This window comes from Trifolium pratense, linkage group LG4 (assembly GCF_020283565.1).
Source record: "Trifolium pratense cultivar HEN17-A07 linkage group LG4, ARS_RC_1.1, whole genome shotgun sequence".
NCBI classification, from domain to species: domain Eukaryota; kingdom Viridiplantae; phylum Streptophyta; class Magnoliopsida; order Fabales; family Fabaceae; genus Trifolium; species Trifolium pratense.
In genome coordinates this window covers 14,846,490-14,861,778 of record NC_060062.1, presented here as the reverse complement: position 1 = coordinate 14,861,778, position 15,289 = coordinate 14,846,490, and the positions used below count along the sequence as shown (strand labels likewise).

Sequence of the window (15,289 nt, the reverse complement as noted above, 5' to 3'; positions counted from 1 at the left end):
TCACGTGGAATGTGTAACTTTTGAAAATTTGATGATGATGACCGAAAGATTCCTGTTTAGGAAAAAGGAATCTAACAGTAAAATAGAGGAGAACAACTATTCCAACAAATAAAAACAAGGCTTTAATGCACTTTTAGTCTCCATATTTTGAAAAACTTGAATTTTTTATCCCCCTATTTTAAAAGCTAACTTTTTTATCCCCTATTTTGAAAAACTTGAACTTTTGATCCCCCAACTCAATTTGGTCAAATTTTTGTTTATGTGGCAAACTCATTGATGACGTGACAATGGTCATGTGAACATATCATATTACATGTCATTAATGTTTTTCTTTAAATCAAATGTTATATTTTAAAAGTAAAAATAAAAATATTATGGAATTTTAATATTATATTTTAAAAAATAAAAATAAAAACCCAAACAATGTTCATCTTTTTCTCTCTCCATCTTCATCCTCTATCCACAAACTCAAACCTAAAATCCCATAAATTAAAAATCATAAAAATTCAATCAATTCAATCAATCCATTCATTTTTCAATTCTTCTTATGTTTCCAAAACCCAATCCATTCAATCAATCCACTCGCTTTCCATGGTGTTAATGTATGTTTCTATAAATTTCATTCAAAACCACAAAAATTTAGGACCTACTAAATGTTGTTCCATGGCCAATACGCAAGACACAAGAGAAAAACAAATTTCAGCAACCAAAACAGTTTTTTTATTCTGGATCTCGTTTGCTCTTAGATTCTTGATTTTTGGATCTCTTTGTTAATAATGGAGTAAGAATTTTGGAAATTGTTTGTTCTTAAAAGATGAGTTTTGTTGATAATGGTTATTCCATTGATATTGTTACTCGCGTCAGAAAGATGAATATCAAATTGCATGTTCCTGATAATGAAGTTATGATTTTATTTTGAGTATGACTTTTTTTAGGTTGAAGATGATGAAGAAAGATGAATATTGTTAAGTTATTATTTATTTTTTTATTTTGAGATTTGGGGAAGATTGATGAACATGATGAGTATGTTCATCAAAATTCTGAAAATTTGTTTAATTTTATTAAAAAAAATGATTTTTAAAAATAAATATCTGCAATTTTTTAATAATAAAAAAACATAATATTTAATTTTAAAAAAATTAATGATATGGAACATGATTTGTCCACATTGGCATTGCCACATCATCATATAGCTTGACACGTCAACAAAAATTTGACCAAATTAAATAGGGGGATCAAAAGTTCAAATTTCTCAAAATAGGGAAATCAAAAAGTTGACTTTTAAAATAAGGGATGAAAAGTTCAAGTTTTTCAAAATAGGGGACCAAAGTGCATTAGAGCTTAAAAACAAAAGCCTTTTCTTAATTCTTGCATACCGTTATCATTTATTTCATCAAAGATATATACACAAACAAGTGGCTACAGGTGTAGCAATGATTCATCACTCCGTACAAGGAGGCACAACCAATTCTAATAGAATTTTAGGGAAAAGGAAATAAGACAAAATGTCACTTAGGGTTTGAGATGTTTCGTTTTGGCTTGTACCCAACCTCAGAATCATCCATCCACTTAGGGTTTGAGATGGGTCGCTTCTCATTGGGCTCTTCTAAAACTTCGTTGACCAGCCCATCTTCCATGAAAATTTCTCAACGCACCCACCCACTTTCTCCCGCACTCCCTAGCGCAACTAAAAAAATTCGGAAAATACGTTCCGAACTGTTTTTTAGTGTAAAATTTACACTATAAAAATTCGGGAAATGTTTTCCGAATTTTTTGGGGAGTGCGGGAGAAAATGGTGGGTGCGTTGAGAAACTGTCATCTTCCATTTGGCCCGAAGTAGTCCCATATTGGGTCATAACAATGACTTTCATTACGAAAATTTCTCATCTCACCTACCTACTTTCTCACCCACTCCTTGGAAAGTTGGAAATTTCATTTTTGCCCTTGGTCAAAAAATTCGGAACACGTTTTCCGAATTTTTTTAGTTCAAATTTGGAAAAAATTCAGAAAACACATTCCGAAGTTGTTTTTAAAGGCAAAAAAAATCGGAAAACGCGTTCCGAATTTTTTGACCAAGGGCAAAAATGAAATTTCCAGGAGGTGGGTGAGAAAGTGGTAGGTGGGATGAGAAATTTTCTTCCATCACAACCTTATCATGCTTCTTCAATCTGGAACCAAGAATTATTTTAAGGATACTTTAAACAAAATATAGTTGTACTAAAAATTGTTTCAAAGGTACTTTAAATAATAATTTTGTCTTGAACAAAATAATTTCACTTTCTTTTTTAACAAAGTAATTTTTATTTGTAAAATTAAATTTTTGACAAATTAAATTATAATTTTTTTTAATACTTTTTAAATATATTATTTTTAATACAAAATTATTATTTATAATACACTAAATGATTTATTAAAAGTTGAAAGCATATGTTAACTTTTTCTCTATTTTAAATTAGTTGTAGAAACATCATTTCTCTAAATCTAAAGGTTTTAATTTTGCAATTATTTTATTTTACAAAAGAGGTGGGAAATTTTCCAACTTATTATGAAGCTGAAATTGATATGGCGGGAAACCAAACCTAGTTATTAGCCACAACACAAATCCCCAAATTTCAATCCCAATTCTAACCCTAATTTCAATTTCAATTTCAATCCCAATTAGAAATCGAAGAACAAAATCTAATGGCAGAGACAGAGGATCTTCCCAAAACTATCGTACGCCGTGTGGTGAAGGATAAGCTATCCACTTGCTCCGACGACGGCGACATTGCCGTCCACAAGGACGCTCTTCTCGCATTCTCCGAAAGTGCAAGAATCTTCATCCACTACCTTTCCGCTACGTAAGTAACCTTCTTTATCATTCTCTCTGAAACCCTAATTTACCAATTTGATGAACTTGAGGTTTGAATCCCCATTAGGGTTTCAGATTTTAGAGGTAATTGAAGAAATTTTGCAATGGGTTTGGTAATTGATTTATGGGTGATTTTAAAAATAGGAACTTTTTGAGATATAGAAGAAGGTGAAGTGTGATTGGTGTTGTTTGTATTTGCAGGGCTAATGATATATGTAGGGAATCAAAGAGGCAAATTATCAATGCTGAAGATGTTTTCAAAGCTCTTGAAGAAACTGAGTTTACTGAATTTGTTAGCCCTTTAAAAGCTTCTCTTGAAGGTCACTTTTACTTACCTATGATATGATATGACTACTTTATTAGTATTAATTTGTTAGCGTAGCTTCTAGTGAAGTGAAGATTTGATGAATTAAGGCTTAGGATCATGCTGAAGTGTTATCATTTATTTAATTTTTATGGTACTATTCTCCTTTTCATTGTTATAGAAATTCAAAAGGACAAAACGTAGGTGTTTTTCGTGTTGATCTTAACTTCAAATTTTCATAACTACCATGATTTTCTTGAATCCGTAACTTTTGTCAAAGTTTGTTATAACCACAAAAAATGTATTTAAGTTATGAACATCACATAATGCACCTAAAGAATGCACTTAAGTTTTGTCTATTCAAAAAATGGTTAAAATTATGTAAAATGTGATTAGGACTAGTCCCCGTAGTTGAAAAAAGGTTGGTTATTAGGAGTAATCAAAGTGTCGATGAATTGTTCAACAAGGGTTAGATGGTTACTCTGCAGTGTCTTCCTTAGCTAAAACCCTAAAACTGAGCTAAAGGGTTGGTTCGGTGTTGTGTTTTGTACACTTTGCACCAACTCTAAGCATGGGGCAAAAATGTGATCTTGCTTGTTGTTCACTGTCATGCTGTACAAATAAGTGTGATCAGCTTTTGAGTAATATTTGGTTCATAGCTACAAAGAGGAGTGCGATGATATGTTGGAGTATGTTTTTGAATCACACATGACACTACTTTATAACATTTTAAATGAAATTTATGTTATTTCATGAATGCATTCATGTAATAAGAAAAAGATGTGTAGTTGTTAGGATTTGACTAATGTCTGCTCTAACTTGGCATATGGAAGAATTCATCAGTCTTGGCAAACTTTAACAATTTTTCTTTTTGGCCTATCAGAGTTTAGGAAGAAGAATGCTGGGAAGAAAGCAGCGGTTTCAAAGGGAAAAGGAGATGAGAAGGGAAATGAGAAGAAAAAGAAAAGAAAGTTGGAAAAAGGTGAGCCATCTGATAAAGGTGATGACCAATAAAATGAAAGGAATGAGGGCAATTGTATTACTCACAACTTATCCAAGATGTAAAACTTAGTTGGATAATATACATGATTCCTTGTGGCTTCGATGCCGCGTACCTATCGACAATGTATTAATGTCACAAATATAGCTTTCATCCAATTTTTGTCTGTAAAACACTGATGGAAGGAAGTTTTTAGGAAAGAATATTGCATCCCAAATCTTGATGATTTCATTTTTTTTCGCTATGTGTGTGTTGGGATATAGAGGGTTGAACATGAGCATCAATTAATGTAGTAAACGTGGATAAGGTTAGTTCATTGATTATCCACTTCCCTACTTTTATGAACATCAATCCTTTTAAAAACCTAATGCAAAATGGATCTATTTTGGTATCATTATGTTACTGTGTATGCTACATTGCTACCCTTGTTTAATTACAGATTTGTTTAGGTACCATTGTGTATCATTTATCACAACACAAACAATTTATACATAATGGCTCTGATTTATTATTAATAATTTCATCTGTATTCCATTTCATTCAACTTGGTTTTATCAACCAAATACATCTCGAGTTTATCAATTTTATCTCCCACATTTATCCATTTGAATTTTCACAGTTTATGCACTCCTCTTTATCTGAACGTTCATCACTTTCACATGCCTCCAACTTATTAACTTAGAATTTTGCAAAATGTTCTTGGAGCTTCTGACTCAATAATTTCTCCTCCCACATGAAAAAGTCGCAATAAGACATGTTCTTCTGCACTAATAAACAACAAAATTTAGTTTCTAAGTACATTACGAGAACCATATCGGATAGGTGACAAGACAATCTTAAAAACTTAATTTGGTCGCTCGGTCCACCTATAGCAATAAAAATGAAGCGACTTTGAATGAACATCACAGTTATGAACATCAATAATTTGAAAAACAATCGATGAAAAAATCACCTGAAAATAAGAACAATTTTTTTTTTTTTGTTTTGAATTATTATGCCTTAACACAACATAGATTCATCGTGTTCTAATACACCGTGTAAATTTATGTCATCAATGGAAGAGGATGAAATGAGATAGGAACAAGGATTAAGGAGGAGAAGATGGAAGTTGTATTAGAGATTAAAATAGTTCTTCTCTGCAAAATCTTTAGTTCCCAGTGTCACAATAGAAAAGTATAACTTCATCTTTAGTTCCCATTATATGATTAGAATGTGCAGAAACTAATTGGATGACCAGATAATTTGGTCTTCGAAATAAAAACATCAAATATCAAGGACATATTTGAATTAGTTGTACAAGATAAAATGGTAGAACGAAAGCTATTGATTTTTTTCCTTTCAAAAATGACATTCTACTCTATTTCAGCCTACACGACCAATCCAAAAATCCTAGAAGAGAATTGTGTTGATAAGAACTACTTTTGGGTGTAAGAAAAGTCTCGATTATATGCAATTCTGCAACTGGGATATATAATTCATACATTAAAACACCCTTAAATCATGAATGTAATATCAAGACTGAACGTACAGATAAATACTATTTGATGTAAAACAATAGTGTATAACATTTTGATAAATGAAACAGCTCATAAAGGCACTACATAAAATATATTAAGAGACCAGCTAATACGGGCGGTATCTGCGCCCTTGACCACTATCATTGCTGTGTCTTCCCTTACTTGAACTGCCCGGATTCCTGCTGCCACCACCACTCCCACCCCCACCACTACCACTGTCATTCCTTCCGCCTCTTTGATGTGAAGGCGGGGTGTGCGGCTGCAATCCTGGTTGTTGCCTGCAGAAGAAAATACATTCTCAGGCTTTGGATTCAAGTAACTAGGTAGGCATTCGAGCTTTTTATATTCTTACAAAATATTGCAGCAAGATATGCTAGATGTCCTGATAGGACATATGCTATAAATGTAATATGCATAATACATATAGAGGGGCAACAATCCGCAGTTCTACTTACAATACATATCCAATGCGTCCATCAGCCAGAAGCATTGGCATCATGGCCATTCCAGCAGGAGTTTGACCCGGTCCATACATCAAAGGCTGTAAAAGATGCAACTCCAATCATCAGCAGAATATATGGTGAATGTGAGAATAAATCAATGGCATATATTACATATATCACCTTGCATGTAAAAACATTTATGTAGCATGATACTGATAAGTCTGATGGACATGATTATTAATGAAATTGAAAATAGGAAAATGTTAACTAGTGCTCCTGGGGCACTAGTTAAGGAACCTAATATAGTAAAATGATTTTGAAACTTGAGTAATCTATCTTTTCAAAATATAAAACATACTCTTTTCAATATAAAATTTACCTTTTTTTGTTTCCTTAACAGGCAAGAGTTGGTGTCATATTTCTCTTATAAAGAAGATAGGATTTTGTCATATTTCTCTTATAAAAAGAACAGGTGAGTGTGTCCAATATGTAAAAGAGGCATGCGTGCAAAAAGGCTATAATGTCACTAATTAATAGAATAGTAATGTTTAATGTCAGCAGTAACACAATGAGAACCACATAAGAGTATCTTCGTATCTCAAAACAATTAAAGAATATCTAACCAAAACCAAAAAGCATGAATCACCTGTGCAAGACCAGGAGCACCAAATCCTGCACCGAGTGCACCATAGGGATTCCCAACCAAACCGTAACCAACATGTGGCGGATAACTTGGAAGCAATCCTTGATTCTGTGTATTTGATACTCCAGCCTTCTGATCAGCCTGTGGCTTTGCTAGAGAACACTCTAACATTTGACCTGAAAACTCAGAACGCAATCAATATTAGTAACAGTTACATAACTTTGAAAATGCATGTAGAAAACTATTTTTAATGTATTTCAATGTTGTGAAAAGAGTACATGCATTAATCCATTTAAATAGACTAGTCTAAACCTAATGGGTCTGATTAATGGGCCTAATAAAATCATTATGAATAATTACAAATATACATTATTTACAACACTCACCTTCAAGCTGATGAATATATATCATTCTCAGCTTGCAAGTAAGTTGGTTGGATCGTTCTGTTGGTAAATTCTTTGTTAACACATCTGCTAATCGGTGCCCAGAAGGAATGTACGCTGTAGTTATCAATCTACTATCTAGCTTCTCTTTAATGAAATGTCGATCTATCTCAATGTGTTTTGACCTGTCATGTTGAACAAGATTATGAGCAATATTGATGACCTTCATACTTTATCTTTAAATCCTCTAGCACAATTTTCATCCAAAGTAGCTCACAAATTTCTAGTGTCATAGCTCTAAATTTTTCCCCAAGCTTGATCAAGCAACAAGGTTCCTACACAGGAATGTACAATAACTTGACGTCGATCTTCTATCACTTATTGAACCTCCAATAATTAGTATTAATGTAAGCCTCCACAGTAAGACTTCCACCTCTTTTAAACAAGAGTCATCTCCCTAGAGTAGCTTCAAGATATTATAGAACACAGTCTATAATTTGCAAGTGTGTCACCCTCGGATCATGCGTGAATTGACTCATCATACTAATTGCATAAGCCAAATTTAGCCTAGTGTTTCTCAAGTAAATCAACTTCTCCACTAATTGTTAAAAGTCTCACATTGGTTGTGAGATGGCCTGAATATATGTTTATAAGTGAGGGCAATCTTCACCCACCATTTATATTGCGCACCAAAAGCCCAATAGTGTTGGGTGCGAAGGGGTGTGTTAAGAGTCTCACATCAATTGCAAGATGGCTTGAATATATGTTTATAAGCGAGGGAAATCCTCGCCTTACAAGCTAGTTTTATAGGGTTGAGTTAGGCCAAACTTTCAATTCTAAGACTAATCTATGACATTGAGCATTGTCAACGTTGGCACTTTCCTCTTCAAAGTTCATCTTGTGATTTTTGCTCAATGGGAACACTCAAGTTTGCATCCAAACTTGCATGTTACCTACAAAAAAAATCAAGAACATACATTCTCTAATATTAAAATGTCTAGGTCACCTCAATTCCCAAGAAATACTTGAGTTGCCCAAGGTCTTGCATCTCAAATTTTGTAGATAATTTCTCGTTGAGCAGTTGTCTCGGTTAAATCATGTCCTGTAACAATAATGTCATCAACATAGACAAGTACATTCAATTTTTCTCCTAGAGAATGTTTGAAGAGAAGAGTGTGATCTCCCTAGGTTTGCTTATAGCCCAAGCACACCATTGCCTTAGTAAATATTACAAACCATGCCAGAAGGGACGGTTTAGTCCATATAAGGCCTTCTTTAATCGGCATTGTTGGCTCCACCTGTGAGACCAAAGCTTGGGGAATCTCCATATACACCTCTTCCTCTAAGTCTCCATGCAAGAACCAGTGGATAATCAATGAGAAACGTATCCATCTTTGCCACTGGAACAAATCTCTCGTCATAATCAATGTTATATGTCTGAGAAATCCCATTTTTCTCACGTGTTTTCATTTCCTCATCCATAGCTTGGACCCAATTTTTACTTTTCAATGCTTCTTGAAGAGATGACAAGATTCTCAGAGTCGACAGCTACAATAAACTCTAAAATTGCAAGGAAAGATGTTCAAAGGAGACAAATTAAGAAATAAGATATCTATATTTAGAGGCACAAGATCTTCGGTAAATCATTTTGATCAGTATCACAAGTATCTGAAATCTGAGAATCACCAATAGAGGAATCATTTTTAGCACTGAGCAGGTCAAATTTACTTCTTTGATACACTAGAATTAGTGTTGAATGTGCTGATTCACGCAAAACAGAGGAGAATGGTAGAACCACGAGTTCAAAAGTTGAACTAGGAGCAGGAATATTGACAGGTGTTTCAGGGAAGCCAGGACTAAGGATCAGAAACTCGACCTCAGAATTGAAATCATTAATGTTCTACCCCTGAGGCTGAGGACGAGTGAAGCAGCACACATTTTCATGAAAGGTGACATCCTTTGAGACAAAGTACTCTAGACTATATTCTAGTGAAGTTTGAAGAGTTGTGATAGACATATTCTTTACAATTGTCAAAATGTATACTTAATTTGTACCATATTATAGAATAAAATTGAATAAACAATTGTGGTACCTTTGATTTATTATTTATCAATATAATCCAAGTTACTCAATTACAATCATCAAAAAATGAAGAAAAAAAAACCATTTCGCACCAAAAATATTGTAAATAAGGGCAGTCCCTAAACATCAGAATGAATAAGATCAAATGGTTCAACACTTTTAGTAACTGGAAAGAGATGTAGAATGGTGGTGCTTAGAAAACCGACAAATGACACCTTTAAAAGACTCAAGACTCTTAAAACGAAAGAGGGAAACATAGACCTCATCAAGGAAAAAGGAGGACCAAGACGATTGTGTTAAAGCCAAATTTGTAAGGCAGGGGAGTGAGATTGTGATTGAGACTGAAATACTAGAAACAACACCTTCTGACCAATTCGTTCATCAGACAAATATTGCAACCCTCTTTATTCCTTAGCAACTTCAATTGTCTTCCCCGTTTTGTTTCTAGCATAATATCAGAGGCAGTAAGCAATCGAGAAAAAACTCTCATCACCCATTCCAAAATGAGTAACACTAAAACTGTTTCCATCAATTTTTGCCATCGCAAAAAGGGAAGAGACCTCCACAAAAACTGCAACACCAATATATGAAGAATGCCAATAGCGAACAAATACCAATAAAGAGGATGCAGCAACAAACCCTGTTGTCAACAATGCCACGAGGCTAGAGGACCGAGTAACCACCAGGAACAAACGGGACCAAAGATGTGCAGTAGTAACCAACAACAAGGAGGCCAAAGAAGTGCACAAAAAAAAAATGTCTAAAAACCCCAAATGCATTAAAGAGTACTGGCGAAGAAAAGTATCTCAGATTGCGATTTTGGGCCTTCAGGATCGAACAAGGAGGCTCCAACGATGATTCTGGGAAAGTTCGGCAGGGAACGGAGACATGTGGTGCTCGTGCCGGGAACCATTGTAGAATGAAGTGGCATGTGACAGTGCATCGCTGGTCCGACGGCGGAGATTTTTCTGGATCCTGGTTTTGTTTTCTGTTCCGGTTCAGATAGTAAGGGCGGTGAGAATCAACGCGTGATGGAAAATGTAGATCTTGTTGAAACAGTGTGTGGTAGATAAAAGCAAAACGAAAAACTCTGAAACAGTTTGGACAAGGATCACAGAACGAAACTGCCCAAAAACAGAAGACTGCAAAGAAGACAGTTTTAGAAGGAACCCAATGGATATGGGAAAAAAGAACCGCAATGGTGGTTTGGGTTTATGCAGAAGTAAGAACCCCAAAACCAGGAGCTTTGAAATCATGTAGAAAAATGTTTTTTATGTATTTCAATGTTGTGAAAAGAGTACATGCACTAATTTATTTAAATAGACTAGTCTAAACCTAACGGGCCTCTGATTAACAAGCCGAGTACAATTATTAAAAATATAAATATTACAAATATACATTATTTACAAGATACTTAACAAATTCAAACGTTACCTGCTAACTCATATCTTTCAGTGTTTTTGAGTGCTTTCATAGCATTTGATCTCTCTGCAAAATGCACAAAGCCAATTCTGTTCTTTTCCTGACCAGACTTTGGTGGTGGAAGAACCACCTTGGTGATCTTCCCATGGTGTTCAAAAAGCTTTTTCAACTGCTCTTGAGTTACATTCTTAGGAAGGCCCTTCACATATACTGCCTTTACCTGTACATGAATGTTTAAGAATTCACTATTTGTGTACAGAGTAATGCATCTAAGATAGTAACGGTTAGAATACTAAATCAATAGCTAGTACCAGTAGTCTAGAGTCTAGAATCTAGATTCGTAAATTTTAGTGCATGTTAGAATATTAGTCATCTCTATATAATAATTGTAGTAAAGTAATTCATAGCTGTTAATTAGCTCTACAAATAATTGGTGATTAGCTTGTGCTTGCATTTAATGCACTCAAGGTCTTAATATGAACTGTGTCTAAGCTAAACACACTATTTCTCCCACACGTAAATCCCTCTCTCTCCCAGCCTCTCTGGCAAGGTATCAACAACTCATAGTAGTACTATTCTCAGTAACCATATCAGCCACTGTTCTGCTGCCAAGTTTCAAAAGTCCGTAACTCTTCTCCCATGGTGTTTCTGTCTAGTGAATCTTCATATTGTCTGACACTGACTCAGGCCACTGGAATCCTAATTTCTCCACCTACATATGGCTGCAATTTCAAGCGAGTTTTTTGTCCCCTATGGCTATAATTAGTGGTTGTGTCTCCTCTCAGCCACAGCCGGCAATATCCAGTTCTCAACCATCCCAGTCTTTGTTTTGATCAGCAAACTAAAATTTGGCTCAGGCCAGCCAATCTAACCAGGAACAGGTTCTATGACCGGTTTGAATTGTTTGTGGAATTGGATATGCTATAGGACCAATGCAACTCGAGCAGTTTTTCAGATAAATTGGTAACCCGGCGGTTCAACATTACTATTCTGGGTCTCCCTTGTATTGTCTTTCCAAAAAATGTCCATGAAAGAAAGAAATAGAGAAAAGACGTGCATTTCCTAGAAGAAAGTGTGCAGGAAAAGAAAGAAGAACAAAAGATGCACAAGAGAAGAAGAAATGGAGAAGAAAAAAATGGAGGACAAAAACATGAATGCTGAGAAAAAAATCCCATAAAAAAATGAGCTCTGAAAAAAACAGTGCTGGGAAGAAATGCGGCACTTCAGGTATGTATACAACAAGAAGCTAAAAAAAGGGATAGTGATGTATGAATGCTTGTTAAAATCTTGAGATAACATATTTTGTTATGTTTGGTTGGGTTTGGGACTTCTAAATTAAACATATAAATAGTGAAAGAATTTAAAAAAAAAAAAAAAAAAAAACAAAAAAAAAAGCTCTTTCCAGCTATATAAATGTGTTGCTACAATAAAGGAAAAGAGGGAAAGAAGTTAGACACTAGAATCAATCCCAACGTACAGGGACTCATAAAAGTACTAGGACCGCTACACTAAATATTTTCTTTAGTTTATGAATCTAATATATTAATTCATGCAGTAGGTACCCTGACCAAGGCAATGGCCAGCCCTAGTCTTAAAAGGAATAAGAGGTGGTCATATGTGGGGGCCCAAGTATCGGAAAAGAACTAGCCACATGACAGCACGTGAAGGCACATCAGACATCCCCATGCATAAAAGACCACCACAAATTGTCTGACTAAAAGTTTTCAGGTCAGACACCAGCCTTATTTTCTAGTTTGAGCATTTGAGTCCTCTAATTATTGTCATATTAACCATAACTATCAATACTATCAACTTTAACAGAGGTTAAAATAAGGAAGACGTGTGAAACGAAACCTGAGATGAAGCAGAGGAATCAGCATTTTTAGGGTCAGCCCAGCTCACTGTTGGGGAATTGTCACCAAGCTTAAATGTTGGGTTCGTCATCTTTTGCTTTGAATATTCAGCACATGCATTATTATGATAGTCGATAAAAGCAAAGCCACGGTTATTGCTAATGTTCTTCATATCCTGAGTCAAGAAATTGAACAACATACAATTAAATAAGAAACTGCAAGTACTTGTAGTTGTGCACGATGCCAATGCAACTCCATAATGACAGTTCCAAACAATTTTGACGATGATTCAGGCATGGCCATAACAAATAAATACTAGAAAAGTCATTAAAAATGGAAAAGGAATGCAGAACAGCTTAATGCATACCTTGACTAGTTCAACAGCAGTAACTCCAGGTCCAATCGCAGTCACAACCTTCTTCAGGTCTTTTTCGCCCCAGCTTCTAGGAATATTGCCAATAAAAAGACGATTTTTGGCTTGAGATGTAGAACATTTTATTTTTCTACCCTGAGAAAATTGATCATTGATATAGTCAGGCATTGAACACATCATGCCAAATTGTATTAAGAATAATTGTTTGCATTACGCATCTGAATTTCTTGTAATATTAGAGTTGCATAGAAGCCAAGTAGCTAACAAATTCAAAGGAGAAGGATCTACAGTATTATCAACTGAAGCTATCACATTACCTTAAATATGGTATTATTCAGCTCCTCGATGGCTTTAGTAGCCAGTTCTACATTTCTATAAGTCACAAAAGCAAATCCCTTATTCTCAGAAGAATCTTTTCCTTTCATTATTCTAACCTGTTCTTACCAATGTTCAAGTTAATGGGTGACATGGAATATAGTATACGCAGAAAAATAAAAATGGCATGGGCATACCTGTACAACTTCCCCAATACGCTCACAAAATTCTTTTAAATCTTCAGTTAGCGCATCAAGAGGAATGCCACCTATGTAAACTTCAGACTTGTGAGGAGGAAGAGAAAGAAGTTCAGCATGCTTTTTCTTCTCATCATCACCAATGATGTGGTTTTCCGTGGCATCATCTTCTTCCACTTCTTCGACCTCTTCCTCCTCCTCTTCCTCTTCTTCTTCCTCTACCTCATCCGGATCCTCCTCTTCTTCCACCTCCTCTTCTATTTCTTCCACTTCCTCCTCTTCTTCTACTTCTTCATATTCAACCTCTTCTTCCATTTCTTCCTCGGGATCATTTTCCTCTTCAAGGTCAACCTTCTCATCAGATTCAACTGGCTTTTCAGGCTCAGACTGTTTAGCAACTGATGAAGAATTTGGCTTTCCCCTCGGCATCTTACGAAACTAATTAAACAAACTTGTGAGGCAACTGTGAAGAAGGCACAGAGGCCAGAAGAATTCCATGGAAGAAGTATACACATATCGAAAGGACGAAAAAGGAGTTGTTTCATCGAAGGAATCTCAGCGGAACAACTATGCAATGAGGTAAGACTTATAGAACCGCCGCATTACAAAAGACTTTTTATCAAAGGGTCAAACGAAACGATAAACAAAACTAGCAGCATTGAAAGGCAAGTCCAACAAACAATAAAACCAATCCAAATCGAAACGAAACAATGAAGATGGTCATCAAAGGGAGATTTCAGTGAGCAAAAGCTCTTATATATATAACATAAAAGTCAAATGGGGTGGTAATGAAAATCAAGAATTGCAAAAATGAAAACTTTTTAAGTCAAATTATGTTGTTAATTATGAAAAGGAATGAAGAACAAAAAGGAGTGTGGGAAATTTCAGTTTCCAAACAAAAGGTACTACCAATCTCTGCAACCTCTCCTGCCACATAAATTTACAAATATCCGTTGAGATATGATTTATTACATACTTTTGCTAACTAATTAGTAATCACTGCCACTAATACAGTTCTTTCATGCAATCAAATTGAGATTAAGAATTAAGAATCAAACACATTCATTTATGCATAATTAGGGAGAGAGTACCTTAGGGGTAAAGGAATTGAAGCTACGCAATGCAAATTGGTTGAAAAGGAAGAAGAATAACGAAAGCAATGAAAAGCTACGAAGCTTTTTACGATTTGGATAAAGAAGCAATTTGAATCTTATGAACCCTAAATTTGTGTTTCGGTGTTTCTCGCAAAAGGAAAATTTGGTGCAGCTGTAAATTGGAGTTTGTTCTTATGAAATTACGATATGCGACAAACCGTTTCTTTGTTTCAGCTGGGATATTGAAAGAGAACCGCCGGGGACAAGGGGCATTAATGTAAATGACACTTTTTGATATTTTAGGAACATAATTATACTCTTATAATAATGTAGTAAAAATGAAGGAAAATGTTATTTAGACACAATGTTTTAACAAAAATACAACAAAACTATACTTTTTGCTTTTTTTAATATTTGTTGCACACCTCGATATTCGTGATGTGAGTAGAGAAAGTACAATGTCATATTTTTGTCCAACTATTTTGTGTTTACATAACACATCTCGAAAAATTCAATGTATGTCATGTACCAAATGTGTATATAATCGTTTGTTGAGTTCACACATTACACTAATTTTCCTAGCATCACCACATTTCTTAATTCTTATTGTGGCGAGACTTCTATTTATATTCAGACAAATCAAATAAAGTCGTTGCAATATAGTCGTTGTGAGATAGCTATTTGTCCATTGTGGTTTTGCACGGTCTTTTGCAGCTTTGTATGGTTCTAACATTTTCTTGTACAACTTGAACTCGTATTATTTGACTGTTGCTTAGAGATACACTGTTATTTAAATATTTGTTGATGATGC

At 34.8% G+C, this 15,289-nt stretch overlaps 2 protein-coding genes across 3 annotated transcripts; one reads left to right on the top strand and one right to left on the bottom strand.

Moving 5' to 3' along the window:
* Positions 1-2,518: 2,518 nt before the first annotated feature.
* On the top strand, positions 2,519-4,549 carry LOC123922439 (DNA polymerase epsilon subunit 3). The gene is made up of 3 exons (XM_045975153.1): positions 2,519-2,840; positions 3,053-3,171; positions 4,039-4,549. The coding sequence occupies exons 1-3, from the start codon at positions 2,683-2,685 to the stop codon at positions 4,167-4,169; spliced, it is 408 nt and encodes a 135-aa protein (XP_045831109.1). The 5' UTR covers positions 2,519-2,682; the 3' UTR covers positions 4,170-4,549.
* Positions 4,550-5,574: 1,025 nt separating this feature from the next.
* On the bottom strand, positions 5,575-14,693 carry LOC123921167 (heterogeneous nuclear ribonucleoprotein Q-like). Of its 2 annotated transcripts, none has more exons than XM_045973590.1 (9): positions 14,476-14,693; positions 13,385-14,311; positions 13,190-13,306; positions 12,867-13,007; positions 12,501-12,674; positions 10,659-10,866; positions 6,762-6,934; positions 6,128-6,213; positions 5,575-5,950 (listed from the first exon to the last, which is right to left on the bottom strand). In XM_045973590.1, the coding sequence occupies exons 2-9, from the start codon at positions 13,811-13,813 to the stop codon at positions 5,779-5,781; spliced, it is 1,500 nt and encodes a 499-aa protein (XP_045829546.1). In that variant the 5' UTR covers positions 13,814-14,311; positions 14,476-14,693; the 3' UTR covers positions 5,575-5,778. The 2 variants fall into 2 exon arrangements, with proteins under 2 accessions (XP_045829546.1, XP_045829544.1); XM_045973588.1 differs by having other exon boundaries at positions 13,385-13,822; positions 14,476-14,692.
* Positions 14,694-15,289: the final 596 nt, after the last annotated feature.

What these genes read in the sequence shown, in the direction of transcription:
- LOC123922439 (XM_045975153.1), top strand. Translation starts at nt 2,683, where the DNA reads ATGGCAGAGACAGAGGATCTTCCCAAAACTATCGTACGCCGTGTGGTG. An exon ending in ATCCACTACCTTTCCGCTAC is followed by an intron (nt 2,841 to 3,052) that starts GTAAGTAACCTT and finishes TTGTATTTGCAG; the next exon opens with GGCTAATGATATATGTAGGG. An exon ending in TTTAAAAGCTTCTCTTGAAG is followed by an intron (nt 3,172 to 4,038) that starts GTCACTTTTACT and finishes TTGGCCTATCAG; the next exon opens with AGTTTAGGAAGAAGAATGCT.
- LOC123921167 (XM_045973590.1), bottom strand. Translation starts at nt 13,813, where the DNA reads ATGCCGAGGGGAAAGCCAAATTCTTCATCAGTTGCTAAACAGTCTGAG. An exon ending in CTGCTGTTGAACTAGTCAAG is followed by an intron (nt 12,675 to 12,866) that starts GTATGCATTAAG and finishes TTCTTGACTCAG; the next exon opens with GATATGAAGAACATTAGCAA. An exon ending in GGACGCATTGGATATGTATT is followed by an intron (nt 5,951 to 6,127) that starts GTAAGTAGAACT and finishes TTTCTTCTGCAG; the next exon opens with GCAACAACCAGGATTGCAGC.